Genomic DNA, 19810 nt, shown 5'->3' on the forward strand with positions numbered 1-19810 from the left:
CCTCTTCCTTTTTGAGTTATCCTTTTGTTTTTGCATTGATTCCTTAATAAGAGAAGCTAATGTCTTTCCTCCTTCCCACCCCCAATTTCATCTCCCTCACCTTCCCCTTTGCAGATGTTGAACCTGTTTGTGGCTGTAATTATGGACAACTTTGAGTACTTGACACGAGACTCTTCCATCCTAGGACCCCACCATCTTGATGAGTTTATCCGCGTCTGGGCTGAGTACGACCCTGCAGCCTGGTACGTATGCTCTTGCAAGCGCACCTTAAAATAATAGAATAGTAGAGTTGGAAGTGACCTACGGGTCATCTAGTCCAATCCCCAGCAAAGCAGGAATCTCAGCTAAAGCATCCATGACCGATGACCATCCAACCTCCACTTATAAACCTCCAAGGAAGGAGAGTCCACCACCTCCTGAGGGAGACTGTTCCACTGTCAAACTGCTCTTACTGTCAGAAAGTTTTTCTGTATGTTTAGTCAGAATCTCCTTTCTTGTAACTTGAAGCCATTGGTTCAAGTCCTACCCTCCAGAGCAAGAGAAAATTTGTTCCCTCTTCCATGTGACAGCCCTTAAGATATTTGAAGATGGCTATCATATCTCCTCCCAGTCTCCTCTTTTCCAAGCTAAACATACCCAGCTCCTTCTACCGTTCTTCATAAGGTTAGACTTCTAGACCTTTGATCATCTTAGTTGCCCTCCTCTGCACACATTCCAGCTTGTCCACATCCTTCCTAAATTGTGGTACCGAAAGCTGGACACAGTATTCCACACAGTGTCATCTGACCAAGGTAGAACAAAGTGGTACTATGACTTCCCTTGATCTGGACACCATACTTCTGTTGGTGCAGCCTTGAATAGCATTAGCTTTCTTTGCTGCTGCATCAAACTGTTGACTCATGTTAAGCTTGTGGTCCACCAAGACCCCTAGATCCTTTTCACTAGTAAGCCAGATGTCCCCTATCGTATATTTGTGCTTCTGGTTCTTCCTGCCTAACTGCAGAACCTCATCTTTGTCTGTACTGAAATTCATTTTGTTAGCTTGCGCCCAGTTCTCTAAGCCATTAAGATCATTTTGAACTCTGATTTTGCCTTCTGTGGCATTAACTACTGCTCCCACTTTGGTGTCATCTGCAAAATTGATGAGCATCTCCTTAATTCCTTCATCTTACCAGCTTCCCTTCAAGAATATCATGAGGGACTTTGTCAAATGTCTTACTGAAATCAAGATACACTATGTCCACAGCATTCCCTTGATCCACCAAGCTTGTAATTTCCTCAAAAAAAAAAAGAAATGAGATTGGTCGGGCATGACTTATTTTTGAGAAACCCATGCTGAGTGTTAATAATCACAGCAGCATTTTGATAAATTTATCTATTCTCACACATCAGGGTAATCTGTGCATTTTGAGTTCACCCATTAATCATCTCACCCCCTCAGTCCTCTTGCCACTGACATTTTCAGAGATTAAAAGAAGTGCTCAAATTATGGGGGGAGGATGAGCATAACACTCTTTTAATGCTTCTGAATGCCATATGCTGATAGGAAGAGCACAGTTGTACTCGGGTGCTGCTGGTGAGCTTCCCATTGGGGCAGCTGGTTGGTCACTGTGAGAACAGAATGATGGACTCGATGCGCTGCTGGTCTGTTCCATTAGGGCTTCTCCTATGTTCCTTTTTTTAAAGGCTGCCTTCACTAACCATCTTAGAGGGCATGCAGTGGGCAGGACTGAAAATGAAGGAACCAACAGATTAGTTTGTGGATTTCATTAAGGGCGTCTCTATCTCCCTACCCCAATAATTTGAGTACTGATGATAACTTGACCTATGTCAATGAGAATATTGATGCAATTAAATATTTAAAATGCAACAAACTCATTGCCTGCTAATTTAGTCTTATAAATCAGGCCCTAGAAGTTACAAGTCAGCATATTTATCCAAACCTAATAATAGGGCTGGGGGAGGAATTCAATTTAATTTGTATCTTCATAAGAAACTACCAAATTTGCAGCTCTTGAAGCAACACGTGGACCAAAACAGCTCTTCTTCCAAAAATTGCAGTTCTCTGAATTTTGCAATGCAGTTTTCTAACCAAACAACGTGTCACAAAAATGTACATATTACAGTAAAGTGTGCATGGAAATGCATATATTGGTGAATAAAACATACAATATGCATTATGTTAGGGAACATTACTTGCAAAAATGCATGTAATAGCCAAAACTGCAGACAAAAATGAGTTTAGTAAGAAAATTAGCACTATAATGCTGATGAATTTTCGGAGGATTTAAAATAAAATAGAACTAAATAATTGATAGATGCTGCGGAAATGCAAAACAAATTGAAATTAGAAAAATGAGAGGGAAACTTAAACTGACCGGTAAGTTCATCCCTATCTAAGAGGCTCATAGGCTTCATTGCCACCACCCAGAAGTCCCCTCCCTGGTAGCCAGGATGTGTCTTCTACGAAGCAGACTGATGGAGGAAAGGAAGATTGCTACATTTCTGTGCTCAGTGTGGGAGGGTGCTAACCACTTCCTCTGGGTCCAGCATAGCAGCCAATGAGATTGGCAAGCAGGGGTCAAGGCAGTCTCTCCTTCCTCCACCAGCCTGCTCACTCCCTCTGGATAGAATTCCAGGTAATCTCCCAGGTGAGCTGTTAATTGCAAGGGTGCACTACTTGCAATGATCACATGAATAATATGGTTGTCTGACTCCACTCACAGGTGGAAATCAATGGAGAGGTAAGTAGACATGGGAAGTCAATTTTATGGGACCAGGGAGAATAACAGCAATGCATAGATCCACAAACTTCCTTTCTGCTGATGTGGAAAGAAACTTAAGAAATAAAACAAAGAGAAATCAAGCTAATGATGTTTCTAGAAATGTGATGAAATGCCTTTTTGCCTCTACTTTAAATGTTTTCTGTGTGAGGTGGGTTGATCTAATAACATTTTGATCTTTTAATAATGCCATCTTCCGGTTGTCAGTTTCTGGACTTAAAAGAACTGTATTTGAACTTGTTCTGTTCTGAGAAGAATATAAGGCTATTACTTGGGTTCTCTCCCTCCCTCCTTGTCTCTCTCCCCCTCCCCTCTGCTTCTCCCCCTCCCCCCTTTCAGATTATTACTGGGCCCCTTCCAGATATTCTGAATGATGACTTTCATCATCCCCAACTGCCAGTCATGCTGACTGTGGCCGATGGGAATTGTAGTCCAAAACCTCTGGAGGGCATTAGGTTGGAGATGTCTAGTATTAAAGGATATATTCCCCCCCCCCCTTTTCTTTAAAAAAAGAAATGAAATGCATGCTGGTTATCTTCTCAGCTGCCAGGTGAATTGGGATGGTTACTGAACTGGCATGGGAAGTTGCCCATCTCACAGGTGATAACCCAATCCACAGATGGAATGATTATGAGTTGTAGCCAATGTTAATTGTACTCAATAGACCCACTGAAATTAGTGGGCAAGGGCCACTTAGGTTCATTTATTTCAATGGGTCTACTCTGAGTCGGACTATCATTGGATAAAATCCACTAGGTTGTATCCAACGACTTTGAGTAGATCCATTGAAATTAATAGACCTAAGCTAGTCACTACAAGGCAGCTTGCTCTGTTCCAGTGTGCCTTTTTTGTATTCATTAAAAAAACCAACACATTTTCCCTTTATTGTTTTAATAATTAATTTACAACTGAGGATGTTTTTAAAATTCTTCTAGGGATTGGGTGAATTCAATAGGGCTGCTTCTGAGTGGATGGCATCGTGCAGTCCTATGTCTATCTTCCACTGCTGCTGAAATATTTCCCTCCACAGCTTGTTGTAAAGGAAATCTGGAGACTCTGAAATTGAACACGACTCTCCCATTCTTTCTTCTATTTTTTTTTTGGGGGGGTGACATCAGGAGGCTCTGGAATGGAGCCATCTCTCTTCCATATATTTCTCCCCCCCTCCCCTTTTGGTCATAACTCATGATTTTTTTTCCTTTCCAGTTGCCGGATACATTATAAGGAGATGTACAGTTTGTTGCGAGCTATTGCTCCACCTCTGGGCTTAGGAAGGAAATGCCCTCACAGGGTGGCATACAAGGTTTGGCATTTCAGCGGGGGGAAACCCTTCCAGTATATTTCTCCTCTATTTGTTTGCCTTGAATTTGAACCTTTAATTTGATAAAAACAAACAAACAAACTTGAATTGCAAAGGCAAAGAAAAAGAAGAATAAACTGGACTGAACTAACCCCTTTGCCTGAACAAGAATGATTGACAAGCCCCCACCCCACCCTTTGATCTTACCCTTTCCCATCTAGCATTTCTCCTGACACACAATGATGCACACTTGCCTGGACATGGGCAGCTTTATGAGACAGTCAGCTTTGAAAAGGTTCCCTTCTCCAGAACAGGGGTGGGAGGAGTGGGGGGCAGGATACCCCATTCCAAAAGTTTTGATTTAATTGATTGAGGAGGTGCTCATCAAATTTACTGATGGTGCCAGGCTGGGCTAGCAAATAGAATGTGGATTCAAGATGACCTTAACAGATTTAAGGACCAAAAGTAACAAAATGAATTTCAATAGGGACCAAAGTATGGGTCTATACTTAGGCAGGAATAATCAGATGCACAAATATAGGATGGGGGACACCTGATTTACTAGCAGTACATGTGAAAAGAATCTAGGAGTCATAGTGGACCACAAGTTTAACATGAGTCAACAGTGTGATGCAGCAGCAAAAAAAGCTAATGCTATTCTAGGTTGCATCAACAGTAGTGTCCAGATCAAGGGAAGCCATAGTACCACCCTATTCTGCCTTGGTCTGACCACAGCTGCTGACATGGAGGTACTTGGTGCCAGGGGTCAGCTAGGTCAGGCACCGACTAAGGGTCCCTCGGCTGGATCCCTCACCAGCTCAACCCAACCATTCACCACCCTCCCTGCTAGGACCCTAAATGGTTTTCAGTGATGGATGACAGAGTTGCTTTTGAACAAAAAGGCAATCCAAGTTCTCCTCCAAGCAGGCTGCTTGTCCATTTAGGTAAAGGTAGAGGGACCGCTGACCATTAAGTCCAGTCGCGGACGACTCTGGAGTTGAGGTGCTCATCTTGCTTTCTGGCTGAGGGAGCTGGCATTTGTCCGCAGACAGCATGCCATGTGGCCAGCATGACTAAGCCACTTCTGGTGAAACTAGAGCAGCGCACGGAAATGCCGTTTACCTTCCTGCCGGAGCGGTACCTATTTATCTACTTGCACTTTGACGTGCTTTCGAACTGCTAGATTGGCAGGAGCAGGGACCAAACAATGGGAGCTCACCCCATTGCAGGGATTTGAACCATTGACCTTCTGATCGGCAAGCCCTGGGCTCTGTGGTTCAGACCACAGTGCCACCCACGTCCCTGCTTGTCCATTTAGGTGTCCCCAAATGTAATGTCCTGGCCTATCAATCTCTGAAATCTGTTTCTTGGCTCTATAGACAGGGCTAAAAAAAGTCTGGGGATCCAGTGGAAGGTGAGGAGTGCAGTTGTTGCCCAAGGCGTGCTGGCTGAGAAACTATGTGGCATCCACCATCACAAGCAGCGCTGGTCCCTGCTTTGGTTGGCAGGGACATTGGGAGGTGGGGGCATTGTTGTCAGTATGCCAAGGTCCCTCTGAAGTCTGATGCCAGCCTTGTGTTATTGAAAGTGGAGGTCTTCCTTATTTTTGCCTCCATTTTACCCATTATTAGCCTCGCTTCCAATCTAAGCAACAAAAGCCTGCCCAGGAAAGGAGAACCATTTTATTAAAGCCATGTCTGACTGTCCCATAATGCTGTGTATCGCTTCTCCTCGGCATGATGAGTACAGCCCCTTGACACCTGCACAACCACCTGTTTCAGAATATATGGGAATGCTCCCCCTCCCACCCATGGTTTCAAACCTCTTTCCTTCCCACCTGTTTTTGTCCACACTCAATCATTCTGTACTGCTACCGCAGGGATTTGAACCTCTTTTTTTTTAAGACAAAAGAAAAAAGAGAAGACGATGAGCACATGGAAAGAGAGATGCTCAGTGACAGGGATAGCCAAGGTGGTGCTCTCCAGCTAATGCTGGACTCCAACTCCCATGCTGGCTGCAACTGATGGCAGCTATAGTCTGACAATGGCTAGAGGGCACCAGGTTGGCTACCCCAGCTCAAAGAGATGAAATTGGAAAAGAAACCATCTGATTTAACCCTCCTCTTTGTTATTAACCTCCCTTTGTTTTGTTTCTACTCCCTGAAAACAATCTAATTAATCAGATCTCTCTCCTTCTCTCTTGCTCTCTTGTCTGCTTTCCACTTCATCCCTGGTCCCCCTCCCCTCTGTTTGACACTTGGCTCTAACTTGGTTCTTCCCCCACCTGTGATTCCCTCCCCATCTTCTGGCTTCTGCTTCTTTCTCTCTCTCCCTCTCTTTCTATCTCTCTGGTTCCAAGTGGGCGTATCAGTTACACGGACATGTATGAGATGCTGAGACACATGTCCCCACCACTTGGACTGGGAAAGAAATGCCCAGCTCGCGTTGCCTATAAGGTTAGACCAGACAACCAGTGCCATCTGTTCTGTTGTTGCTAAGGCTGAACTGCCTCCATTTCCTGTAGTATTTGTGGTGTCTTCTAAGCTATTTCAGATGCTTCATAATCTCCCTAGTTCAGGGGTGTCCAACACATGGCCCAGCCCACAGCAGCTGTACAACAAAGAGGCTACTGGGACAGGAAACACACTGGCAGCAGAGGCTGGTGCTAATTGGGACTGGTAGGGTGGAAGGCAGTGAGATTAGTGGCAGGTGGAGTCAGAGAAGATGGTTGGTTGAGCCAAAGTCAATAATAGGCAAAGCCAACTAATTGTGGCCTTTCCCCCATCCTCCTCTTTGCTGAGTTCTACAAGGACAAAACTGAGACTGAGGAGGTGGAAGCTGGCAGTAATAGCCACCACTTTGGCTGATTGTAATTAAGAAGGCAGGTAGATGGAGGCCATCTGAGGGCAGATTGAGTTTAGTGGTGACACTGCCTCACTCGCCTTAATTGGGCAACCTCCACTGCCATCACACAGCTTTCAGAAATGTGGAGCTGTGCCCATAGGGTCCTATAACTGGATCTCCTACTTGGTCCTTTGGGTTCAAGCAGCAGGCAGATTCTAAGTGCCCCCATAGGCATGCAGAGTTCAGGTAGGGGCTTTGGAGAGTTTGTGTACTCAAATCCAAGTGCTCGAAGGCTGAACATTTAAAAGGGGTTCATGCTCCACCAAAGTGTTACTGGTGGAGGGGCCATAGCTTATTGGTAGGATAATACAGAACACCCTAGGTTCACTCCTTGGCGCCTCCAGGTAGGTCTGAGACAGACTCCCCTCTGAAATTCTGTAGACTCATTACCAATCAGGATAGAAAATTCTGAGCTAGATGGACCAATGTTAGTGCATTTGTCTTGCATGCAGAAAACCCCATGTTCAATCCACTGTGCCTCCAAGTAGGGCTGGGAGAGACACCAAGCTTGAAACTCTAGAGAGTAGCTGCCAGTTCAGTGTAGACAATAATGAGTTATCTGAACCAGTGGTCTCACTGAGTACAAGGCAGCTTCCTATGTTCCCATGGTTTGACTCAGTGTTCTCCTATCAATCTGTCACCTTCCCTTTAAGAGACCTGGAAGTCCACCTCTATTGGTGCCTCTTATGCAAGATGGCAAGGAGGGAGAGAGAATGTAAATTTAATATTTTATGGGAAGGGGAATTTATGGGTGAGCCTCCGGGCTCCTGTGGGTTAAGAAATGAAGCCATTTAAATCCATTTGAGTTTGACACCCCTGTTCTAGTTTGAAACATTCTGCATCTCTGACTAAGTCATTACAGCTGTGGTGCCCATTACACCTTTCTAGCTAGCTGAGTTTCTACCTGTCCATAAATATATTTATATCCTGGTTCATTTTTTGGATTCTACCTTTCCCCTTCCTTTTCTGTCTGCATCAAGTAAGAGACCAATGATTCCTAAACAAGGCTGTCTTCATGGCAACATGTGCTTAGACTTAACAAATCCTTAGGGTGCATTGCCTCCATCTCTGTGTTCACTGAAAGCCAACATGTTTCTTCAGAAAAAGCATGTGAAACAGTTCTCCTAGGACTGTACCACTTCAGAATGCAAGGGAAAGGCACTGCATCTGGAATGCAGGGATAGACAAGCTGTGTCCTCCGGGTGTGTTGGGCTACCATTTCCATCAGCCCAAGACAGCATGGTCTCTGGAGGTGTAGTCCAAAACATACGGAGATTAGTTGATCATCTACCCCTGCTATGTAGATTGAGAACTGATTTTCCATGGCACTACTTTCTGTATTAATATGTTCAAGTCAAAGCAGTAGATGTGTTCAACCCTAGTTCACCCATTCTACATTGTACCTGCCTGAGGATGCAGTTCACCCATCAAACTCTGGGAGTGACATCCCTGCAGCTTCTCCAGCTTCTCAAACACACAGGTGCATGGAACTGAAGATTCAGCTACAAATCCTTTAAGGATTGTAGATAGTTCTTGCAGGCGATCGAGCCACTAGAAAGAAAAGTGCTGCAAACCTTCTTAAACCTTCACGTGTCTGGCCCTTTGCTGGGACAACATATTCTACAGCTCAACTAGGAAGACCTACTGGGAGCTGCCCGGGGTCCTGAACTGACTGGAATAAACTCTGCTAATTGCTACCGCTTTTCCTGCAGGACCTAAGTCCAAACAGAATGGGATCTTTGTCTTAAATGAACATGATCCTCTTTGTGGAACGGAAATTATTTCCTGCAGAGAAAATTTGTTCCTAGAGAGTATGGATGTAAAACAATCCTCCAGTAACTACAGAAACAGTGATTCACCTTTGTTCCAGTGCAAGCAGAGTAAGAGATTCCCATGTTAACAAAACAGCTGCAAACTTTTGCATTGCCTTTCTGCAACAGTCTATTCAGATCAGATCAGGTTTGTTTATTTGTATTTAGTCATCAGACCATCACAAAACAAAAGGTTAACATTATGGAAGCAACACAAGGTAACACAAATAAAACTTAGCTCCAAATACAACTATATGCAACAAAAACAAACTTAAAATGCAAAGTCCATCTTTGACCAAGCCTCTAGCTGATTGACATCCAATGCCATTTTAAAATGTGTTGGGCAGGGGGGATTACTGGGTTGTAATTTTTATTTTGTTTATATTATGTATTTTGTATTTTTATATTGTGTTTTTATGTCGTGAACCACCCTGATGCCTGTGGGTATAGGGCAGTATACAATTTTAAAATAATAATAATAAATTACAATTGCCCCTCTTTTAATAAATATTAATATAAAATAATATAAAATAAATTTATGCAAACCTGAATGCAATTATATAATAAACCAAAATGCATAGAAGCTTTAAAAGTATATGACCAAGCATTCTATTTTAAGAGACTTACCAATATTTTACATTTCTGGATAAGGATCAGTGTAGAGTTTTAACTTAATTAACTCGTTGCTAATTAGAAGAGGTGGTTCTGAAGGAGAGAGTAAATTAAACATAGGTGACACCTTAAAAGCTTCCTTAAATACACTCTTAAGAAATAAATGCTATAGAATCATTGGCTCACTTGAGCTCAGTGAACTCACTAATGCATTTTAATTTGCTCCAGACAAGGATTTAATCAATCAGAAAGTGGATTGTGCTCAGTTGTATGATAGTTTCTTGCCTCTCAATTTTGCAGGCAAGAACGCAGTGAGAAGGCAAGCAAGACACTGATGAATTTACATTGATGAACCCAGGATAAGCAAGATTCAGTTGCCTGGGATGCCAGTTGCATTCATTCAGTAACTCCTTCTTACCATGGCCACTATCTAAGTACATCATACTATTGAGAGGCTCATAAAACCTGTACCCTGTTCAGGGCTTTAGGCTCACAGGAGAAGCAGGTGCAGTGAAAGCTGAATTTCTTCTGGGAGAAACACTCAGGTCAAGTCAGGCAAAATCTTAGTGAATCTTTAACAGAAGTCAGTGAATTCAGGACCATGGACAGCTCTCAGTGGGCCCCACTGGCTGTATTGTAGCTATAGCAGGACGTTGTCTCAGCAGGGAGCTAAAGCTTATGTAGGCTGCCAATTGCAGTTTGTCCTGCTTCCCTGGGGGAAGTTGACTCTTCTTTTTCAATCAACCCTTGCACAATTTTGCATCCATTGACTTCTGAGAGATTGGGAAGATGGAGATGCTGCAGGAGGGTGATGGCAGAAAACAGCACCTACATAGAGCAGCCTAGACTTCACACTCTTCTGAGTATTGTTAGACCCTGGGGCCACAACACTAAGGAGCAGAGTAATGTAAATGGCCTTGAAAGCTCAGAGCCCTTTAAGGTTTCTGGCTGTGCATTGGCAGTCATGTCACTGTCAGCAGGCGGAGTTTGGGGAAACTGGTTTCATGGGCCTGATTTGAAACCCTGCTGAATCAGCTGAATGAGCAAGGTCCCAATAGAACATGTGCAGCGGATACTTGCAGAAAGTAGAGTTCAGCTGTCCTGCTCATTGGCTGATTGGTAGTAATCTTGAAGCCTCAGGCCCTTTAAAGCACTACACAGTGTTCATTCAAAGTGAAATCAGATGACTGACAGGTGGGCAACCATACCCTCCTGTCAATTTTGTCCTACAAGATTAAGATCTGGCCTGTGGAGTCAAAAAGGATACAACTGTGCTCAAAAGTGGTTCACCAACCCTGTCAAAATACACTAGTACCATAATGAACGTAATTCTTAAAAGTATAGCACTGCAAAATAATACACAAAATCAATGCATTTAGCCCGCATTAAAATGTAAGTGAGCATAAAGCAAGTATACATCTCACCAAAAGATCAAGTAGAAATACCCAAGACTTTGGATCCAAAAGTAGGTCCAAAGCTAATAACAGTAGCACCTACCAGTACCCCACCCATCCTATACGCCTTGGCCCAGATTTCTGTGGGAAACTGTTGTCTTATAAAGGCTTTTGGGGCTGGAGGATGAAGTGAGGCAGGTGCAAATAGCCATCCCTAGATAGCAAGCACAGAAGTTTATAGTCAGTGTTAGCCTTACTCAGAGTAGACCAATTGAAATGAAGAAGCATGGCTAATTTAGGCCCATAAATTTCAATGGGTCTGTGCTGAGTAAACCTAGTACGCTGCAATCCAGAGTTTTGTCTCCCCCATCCTGGTTCCTCCCTATCTTTTTCTGTAGCAACCACATTCCTATGCCTAGGTGGTCTTTTCTCTTCTAGGACCTTTTTAAGAGCTACAATCTCCCCTTTTATACCTCCTTCTGTTGCCCCATCCCTCTCTGTGCTTGTATATTCTCGCGACATCTGGCAAGAGCCAATCCCTGCAGAGTCGTCATGCATGACACTTTATCTTGCTTGCCTTGGTGTGCATGCGGTAATATATTTACAGCTTTGTTCTATGGTGTAACAGGAGAGCTGCATCCCAGAGATGTGCTGGGGCTTCCCAAAGGGGGTGCTCTTTCTCACTGTAGCATAGTTCCATTTTTAAAATTAGAATCTGTATTGACTGCATTAAGATGAGGGTGGTCTTATGCCACATGCTCCACTCAACATCCATGTGTACAGGAAAAGGCATGAAAGGGGTTCTGGGGTAGGGATGTTGGAGAATCCCATCGGAAACAGGAGCAAGATTTCTGCAATTTACATGTTCGTCAGAGCTAAAATGGGGTCACTGAGGAACAGTGATGGAGGTATCAGCATGCTTGAGGAACACTAAGGCTTTCAGAAGTAAAGGAAAAATAAAGGAAAACATCCTAAGACGGCACATCTGCAAACACCACCACTAAGCACAAGCCCAATGATAACTGAAATTCCTCAGTAGTCAGGGAATGTGGAGTGACAGGAAACATAAAAAGGAAAATGGGGGAGCTAGACTGTCCTTCATTTACCTGGAACCTTGAATTGAAGTAAGAAGTTTATTAGTGATCCATTGGGTAGACTATTGCCTGCACACTTCCCCTTATATCTTCAGTAAGAGGGCTGGTAACTTACTTCTATTTTAATAAAAGCTGAACAGACAGAGAAAGGGGTGGAATATTTCACACCAGACCTTGTGGCTTACCTGATTTTATGGCAGAGGTGGTCTCTCAGTTCTCATCAGCCCCAGCTAGCATGGCCAGTGCTTAGGAATGATGGGAGTTGGAGCCCAATGAAACATTTGGAGAGCTACAGGTTTTAAGCCACAAGATGCTTGCAGGTGTAACCAGATTTCTTGTCTTGTGTGGTTTGAGAGAACAGACCTGGATGTTTCCCCACCCCTTTCAAGTAGTTTATGCACATTTAATAGTAAGTTCCCTTAGCAGAGAAACTCAGTCTGACCCTTGCACACAACATTAACTGGAACAAAGTTTTCTCTCTCGTGTGCGGTTTGGTTACACTCTGAATGATTTCCTTCCTCTGTCATAAAGGATGGATGAGAAAATGCCAGGAAGGAAACATGTACAGTGAGCACTTAAGAAGCTTCCCTTCTGAGAACCAATCTTTTCTCTTTTTTTGAATTGTAGAAATATGAATGGGCTTTCCCTATGCAGACACACATTTTACTTGTTAGCCTCTGTCCTGCTTGCCTTCCAAAGCATAAGATGTAAGCAAAGCAGCTTCTACTTCAGCTATAGTTTTAGGGCTGCATTGACTGCCATCTGAACCATCTCAGAAAATGTTCTGATCACACACAGAGAGAAAGCTGTTGCAGAAGATTCCCTAGATCACATCTTTCAGTCCTTTTTGTGAGTTACCATAAGAAACAAAATCTGGCAATGGGGTGAAACATGCAGCAGTTCCTCATTCTTGCAGGGCTTATCCACACTTACCTTTCCTCTGTACTTTCCAGGCATAGTCCCCACTTTTAAGCTCCATGTCCAAGCAACAATCTGCAGAAAACCCTAAATTCTGTTTGTTGCACTTCAGCTTTAAAGACTGGGGTTTTGTGAGGAAAGCTGTGGGGCAAATAAAATGAGTGCTTGGACCTAGAACTTTAAAGCACAACCTGTGCCTGGAAAGGTAAAGGTAAAGGGACCCCTGACCATTAGGTCCAGTCGTGGCCGACTCTTGGGTTGCGGCGCTCATCTCGCTTTACTGGCTGAGGGAACCGGCGTACAGCTTCCGGGTCATGTGGCCAGCATGACTAAACGGCTTCTGGCGAACCAGAGGAGCACAAGGAAACACCGTTTACCTTCCCGCCAGAGCGGTACCTATTTATCTACTTGCATTTTGACGTGCTTTCGAACTGCTAGGTTGGCAGGAACAGGGACCGAGCAACGGGAGCTCACCCCGTCACGGGGATTCGAACCGCTGACCTTCTGATAGGCAAGTCCTAGGCTCTGTGGTTTAACCCACAGCGCCAGAGCAGGGCAAAAAGTAAGTGTAGATAAAGGCAGGAGTTGCATGGATCTGAATAACAACCTCAGATTACTAACAACACAAAAACCAGGTCTTCTGAGGTTTGGGGGGGATATAGGCTTCCTTCGGGCTAATTGATGCTCATTTCCAAGCCCCCCAACTGGATTAGGATACAGCTCTCCTGAGAGAAATACACACACACACACACACACACACTGGCTTTTCTTTCACTTCCAAGCATTCCCCCCCCCTTTCTTTTTCCCTGTCACTCACTGCAATGGATTCAGTGGGACTGTCTGAGTAAGTTTGGACCATGGGGCTGCATTAAAGAAGGTAGGATTCTGCTGCTAACATTTTCTGTGCTGACGACAGCAAAAAGTGGGTGGCAAATTAGATCTGTGTTGGGGGGAGCTTAATTGGAATTTAACAGGTGGTATCTGATGCCCTTGTACCATTAATGCAATGGAACTTTCTCTTCTTTTCCCAGAGCCACCCTATGCACTCTCTAAATGTGCTCTGAGGGGTAAGGGAAATCCCAGTTCAGGTTTAGGGGGCACACAGGGGAAGTTCTGTTGCACAAATGTAAATCCTTAGCACTACAAGAGATTTAGCACTACTTTGCATTCAAGCCAGCATGTTTTGAATTGCTTTGGCACCTAGGTGTGTTTCTCATGGACTAAGGGGGTGGCTGCTATTCCTGAAGTACTATCACTCATTTCATGCCTTATTTCCTCTCTGTCAGCAATTATTCCCCAAGAGCTCACTGACAGTTCGCTAGTTTTCAGATAGCACCTTTGAGGACATGCTTCGTACAGGCAATAGTTTATCAATGGTTTCATGTAGAGGTTTTCAACCTTTCTGAGTCCACGGCTCCCTTGACCAACTACATTCTTTCTGTTGCACACCTGTGGGGCTCAGGAGCCCAGTTATGTCACCCCTTGCCTGAAGAGCTGGCAGCCACTCACCCCCTTTCGAACCCTCTCCCTTATGGATTGTATTCTCAGGCTTCTTTCTTCTCCCCTCTCCTTGGGAGTCCTCTGGGCAGTTGGAGCTGCCACCCCTGGTCTCTGAGCTGCCTGCCCCCAAGAGAGGTGCCTCCTCCCACTGCTCCACCCCCTGGCTAGACTCAAAGGCATCCTTCACCTGGGGAGCTTGTAGCCAGGGCTGCTGAAACAAACAGCTGTGCAAGCCTTTGGGAGGCAGAGATGTGAGAGGGCATCAGAGATGGGAGGAAAGGAAAGAGGCAGGCATTTGGGGGCATGGTTGAGGACAGGCTGAAGCTAGCGGGGCAGTGCACCACCCACCCTAATGCAATAGTCTCCTCTGTTTAATAGTTATTCCATATCCCCAGAAAGCCCTGGGCAATGTACAATTCCCAGGATTCGAGTTGGGGGGTATTGACTATAAAACCTTGCATAAAAGCACCCTGTATGGCAAGAATGATAAGACTATTGATGGCTGCTAGCCATGATACTATCTCCAATAGTAGATGTATAAAATAGGTATGTCTCTTGATACCAGTTGATGGAAACAACAAGCAGGGAAGAATCCTGTTAATGGTCTTCCCAGAGGCATCTAGCTGGCGACTGTGAAAGCAGAAAGCTGGTCTAAGATGGGTCTTTGGCTGGATCCTGCAGGACTCTTTGTATGTTATTAGGACAAAGATAATTTTTTTAAAATGCTGCCATGCTGACATTTTTGAAGTACTAAAACACAGAAAGAAGAGCTGGCCACTCTGTCCAAGGAGGGAAATGCAGGGTGTGATGGTTTTAAGGTATAGAAAGACGGATTTAGGTTATAGCTGAGAGTTTCCAATACATAAGTGACGCTCAGAATTCATTCATACATTCATTTTATTTGTATGCTGCTTTTGCACACACAAAAAGAAATCATGCTCCAAGCAGCTTACAATAAACAGGGATGCATTTCAAACAAACACTACAAAAATGACTTCATAATAACATAGCAAAACAAAAACATAATATGCAAAAGCATATTTCAATACTATAAATATAACAAAATTACTTAACCAGCATGCTGTATCCCATAGCAAAAATAACAAGGGAGCTTCAAAGTTTCACCTTAGTCCTAGAAACACCCCTCCCCTGATGTTGGAATATTGGAACCTATGGAGATTGTGGATATTTATTTTCCCCATCTGGGGCTTGTTACCTACGTCAGCATATGAAAAGTTAGCATTGTGGAATGTCAGCTCTTGGTAATCAAGCTTACTCTGGGGAGGAATGAAACTGAGTACTAGAAAGTGGGGTGGGTGAGTATGAGGTTTGGGGAGGGGAAATAAGTTGATCAGCATTGATAGAAGCCTGTCTGTCTCTCAGCGCTTGGTAAGGATGAATATGCCAATCTCAAATGATGACTTGAGCGTCCACTTCACATCTACGCTGATGGCCTTGATCCGCACTGCCCTGGAAATCAAACTTGCATCAGGTGAGACAGCAGCAGCTGGCTTAAAATATCATAATTGCATGAATAGGAATGAATGGGGCATGGGGATGGAGACTTTGGCCCATGCATTTTCAAAATTGATGTATGAAAATGGGCAATTTTCAGATTTTAAAGCAAGATATCTGAGCAAATTTCCATTTTACTAGACCAGGACTTCCAGATGTTGTTGGACTATATTTCCCATAATCCCTGAACATGCTGGCCTAGGGTCACTGGAACTCTGAGTCAAGTAGCATCTGGAGGATCACAGGTTCCATAGCGCTGCATTAGCTTCATCAAGATCAGTGGTAGCACATCTACTTTGTATGTAGAAGATCCCTGGTTCAATACCCCATGTGTCTGAGGACAGACCTCCTATCTGAAACCTGTAGAACTGCTACCAGTCAGTGCAGACTGAGCTAAATCAATCAGTGATCTGATTCAGTACTTTGGTGCATTCTGGAAGAGCTTTTCTCTTCAGAGAAGTAGTAAGAGCGTTGACATTGCCCAGTCTTCTTTCCCTCCATGGAAGAGGAGCTATTCTCTACTGTGCTCTCTTTTTCCCTTTTCAAGCTTCCTGCAGAGTAGGAATAATACCCTTCCTCATAATAATACCCTCCCCACAGGGTAGGAATAATGCCTTTCCTTGGGGCCATCCAAGAAAGCTGAGTGCTTGCAGATTCAGGGCAGGCAAAAGAAAGTACTTCATATAATAGTTAAGCTATAGGATTTGTTCTCACACAATCTCATGATGGCCACCAATTTAGAAGGCTTTAAAAGAAGTTTATACAAATTTTTGGAGAGTATGTTTTATCAATGGCTACTAGTCATAACAGCTGGCTATATTACCTCCCGTATCAGAGGCATATCTGAATGTCAGATATTGGGAATCATGTGGTCTTCCTGTGGGCTTCCCATTGGGACATCTGGTTGATCACTTCAAGAAAAAGGTGTACTTTGCTTTATAAGCCTTTGCTCTGGTCCAGCATGGCTCTTCATATGGAGCCTGGTCTGTGAATGAAACATTTTCTTCCTTTATATCACTTGGCCCATGGCATGGCAGGGGTCCTGCAGCTCCAGTGTGACATCGAGCTAAGGAAGGAGATCTCGCTAGTTTGGCCCAATCTTTCACCAAAGACCTTGGATCTGCTAGTACCACCTCATAAACGTAAGTCCCATATTTCCCTTTGTACCACATTGATGGCATAAGCATTAACATTTACACTGAGAAATGTTTTAGCAGGGATGGGCAAGCTATGGGGATGCTTCAGCAAAGCAAGGAAAAAGGGCATCTTCCTGAATTCCTCTTCTTGATGTGCTGTACAGTGCTTTAAGGGCTTAGGCCCAGACCTGGCTGTCAGTACTTTATTGCTATATACTAGATGGGAAGATAAGGAGAGTAGGAAATAGGTCACTGCGCAAGGGCCCCCACTCTGACCTAGATGTCAATCTGTTACTTTTCAGTGCTGCTGAATTGACTCGGGGAAATCCAGGTGCTGAATCTGTTTGGGAGCCCTACACAATCATGTGATTGGGGGGCAGGAGTGAGATGGGGACCTGCTTCTCCTTCTCCCACCCCCCGACTTTATTTATTATTACATCTCTATCCTACCTTTCCTCCAAGGAGTTCAAGATAACATCCATGGTTCTCCTGCTCCCCACCCTATCCTTACAACAACCCTACGAGGCAAGCTAGTCTGACACTCTAACCACTACTCCATATTGTCTCTCCTACACACCTCTGAATTTTGCAATGCAGTTCCCCAGCCAATAAGTAAAAAAAAATCATATATTGGGGGAAGGCATGCTTGAAAAGTATCACATTAGTATCGCATTATACTGGGGAAAATTGCTTGCAAAAAGCTGTATATTTGGATAAATTTTACACTGAAATGCGGATTGCTACAGAAATGTGGAGAACTAAATTTAAGATTGGATATGGGAGGAATAATTTTTTGGTAGCCTCATTTTGATTTTAAACAATAGGTTTGGGCTAAGAAAGAATTAGGATAGCTCCCCACCCAACTAACTCATCAGCATCTAAGATTTCCATTCATACTGACTCCCCCTCCCACTGCCTTCACCTTTTGCTATTCATCAATTCTGTTCACCCCATCTTTTTCCCCTCTTATTTTGTTTTTCATTTTTTTGTTTCTTTGTCCAGCTGAAGCCATGACAGTGGGGAAAGTCTATGCAGCCTTGATGATATTTGACTTCTACAAACAGAACAAGAACACTCGAGATCCTGCCCATCCAGCACCTGGAGGTCTTTGCCAGGTAAACAGTCTTTTGCACCCTTCACTGCCACTATGTCACTGTGGAGATCAACAATGAGCCAAACTTTACTGACCTGTAGGGCCAGTACAATCAGCTAATAGAATCTTGTTTAGTTTTACCATGGCCTGATGGTTATTAGCTTGTAGTAACATACAGTGGTGCCTCGCAAGACAAAAAGAATCCATTCTGTGATTCTCTTCGTCTAGCGGTTTTCTCGTCTTGCGAAGCAAGCCCATTGATGGATTAGTGGATTAGCGCTATTAGCACTATTAGTGGCTTTTAGTGGCTTATCTGCTGATCGGATCAGCTGATAAGCGGCTTAGCGGCTTAGAAAAAGGGGGGGGGAGGAAAAAACCCCCAGCAGGAATTCGCAAGACATTGTCGTCTTGCGAAGCAAGCCCATAGGAAATTCATTTTGCGAAGCACCTCCAAAACGGAAAACTCTTTCGTCTAGCGAGGTTTCCATCTTGCGAGGCATTCATCTTGCGGGGCACCACTGTATAACAAATCACATCTAACCTAGAGGTTACCAGAGCATAGACATCAGAAAATTGCAGTAGTTGCCTCTGGCCTCACCCTCCACTGGCGCTCAGGGTGAAAAAGGTATACCACCCTTACACTAAACTGCAGCTCCCTACTAAGAAACAGATAAGATTTGCACAGCTTTATTGCTGAGGGATTTGCCAGGCAGGGATAAGCAGGAACCTCTGTCCAGAATAACTGCCAACCTCTACCTTTGTGGCAGCACTGTATGAATTGTTACCAGAGCAGATGATCCTTGCTTCCTTCCACCTTGCAGACTGGAACCGTGTCCCTTTTCCACCCATTGAAAGCAGCGCTTGAACAGAGCCAGCCTTCAGTATTCCCCAATGCTTTCCTGCGCCAAAAGAGCTCTGCTTCTCTCAACAATGGAGGTGCCTTGTGAGTACCCAGAAAGTTCTCACTATTTTTGGCTAAATTCTCACTGAAGTGGCAGAGCTGGCTCTGAAGCTGTGCCTATTCAGAGTGCAGGTGGGGTGAAGGAGCTCACCTGATGGAATTTGTTTCTGCACACCAAAATTCCTTGCATTTAGAAAACTAGTGTCACAAGTTTTTTAGCTCAAGGGTGGATAAGCTGTGGTCAGTGATCAAGAATGATGGGAATTAAGAGTCCTACAACATACTGAGGGCTACAGCTTTCCCCATTTCTTTTTCTGTCTAACTTGCTCCCTGATACGCTGGTTTTCTAAGTGTGGAGATTGATTTCATTTTTTAAGATGGAGCAGTGTTCCATCATGTCTGTCCCCACCTGCAGTCTGAAGTTACATGGCTTGAGCACAGGTTTGCCACCTGAGTGATAACTAGGTCCTTCTTAACCTGCAGCTGCTAACTACCTGACTTTGTGGTTTGTTTGTTGTCTGCAAGGAAGGGTTTCCCCAGCCTGCTTTATCTACAGTATTGCATTATTTAGATATATGTGTTTTATTATGTATAACATGAAACAATACAAACAGCAAATAATGAGTATCAGTCACCAGGTATGAAGCAAAACACAGCATGATGAGTATAAAGCAGAAAATAATAGCATCAAATCACAGAACTGTAGAGTTGGAAGGAACCCTCAGAGTCGTCTGGTCCAATCCCCTGCAATACTGGAATCACAGCTAAAGAATCCCTCACAGAAATAAATATAAAGCAGCCATAATCAAAGTATATTTTGGTATGTTTGTCTGTACGTCACTCTACAGCA

The 19810-nt window shown here is 43.9% G+C and overlaps 1 protein-coding gene across 9 annotated transcripts in view; it reads left to right on the plus strand.

Moving 5' to 3' along the window:
* CACNA1B (calcium voltage-gated channel subunit alpha1 B) overlaps positions 1-19810 on the plus strand; it is a 341428-nt gene that overhangs the window by 306710 nt on the left and 14908 nt on the right. For all 9 annotated transcript variants that reach the window (XM_082208748.1, XM_082208756.1, XM_082208749.1 and 6 more), the window contains 6 exons: positions 115-242; positions 6442-6538; positions 15699-15807; positions 16868-16972; positions 17969-18081; positions 18881-19002. In XM_082208748.1, the coding sequence (XP_082064874.1) occupies positions 115-242; positions 6442-6538; positions 15699-15807; positions 16868-16972; positions 17969-18081; positions 18881-19002 (674 nt within the window). The remainder of the gene's footprint in view (positions 1-114; positions 243-6441; positions 6539-15698; positions 15808-16867; positions 16973-17968; positions 18082-18880; positions 19003-19810) is intronic.

The sequence above is a fragment of the Podarcis vaucheri genome (assembly GCF_965113315.1).
Source record: "Podarcis vaucheri genome assembly, chromosome: Z".
NCBI lineage: Eukaryota > Metazoa > Chordata > Lepidosauria > Squamata > Lacertidae > Podarcis > Podarcis vaucheri.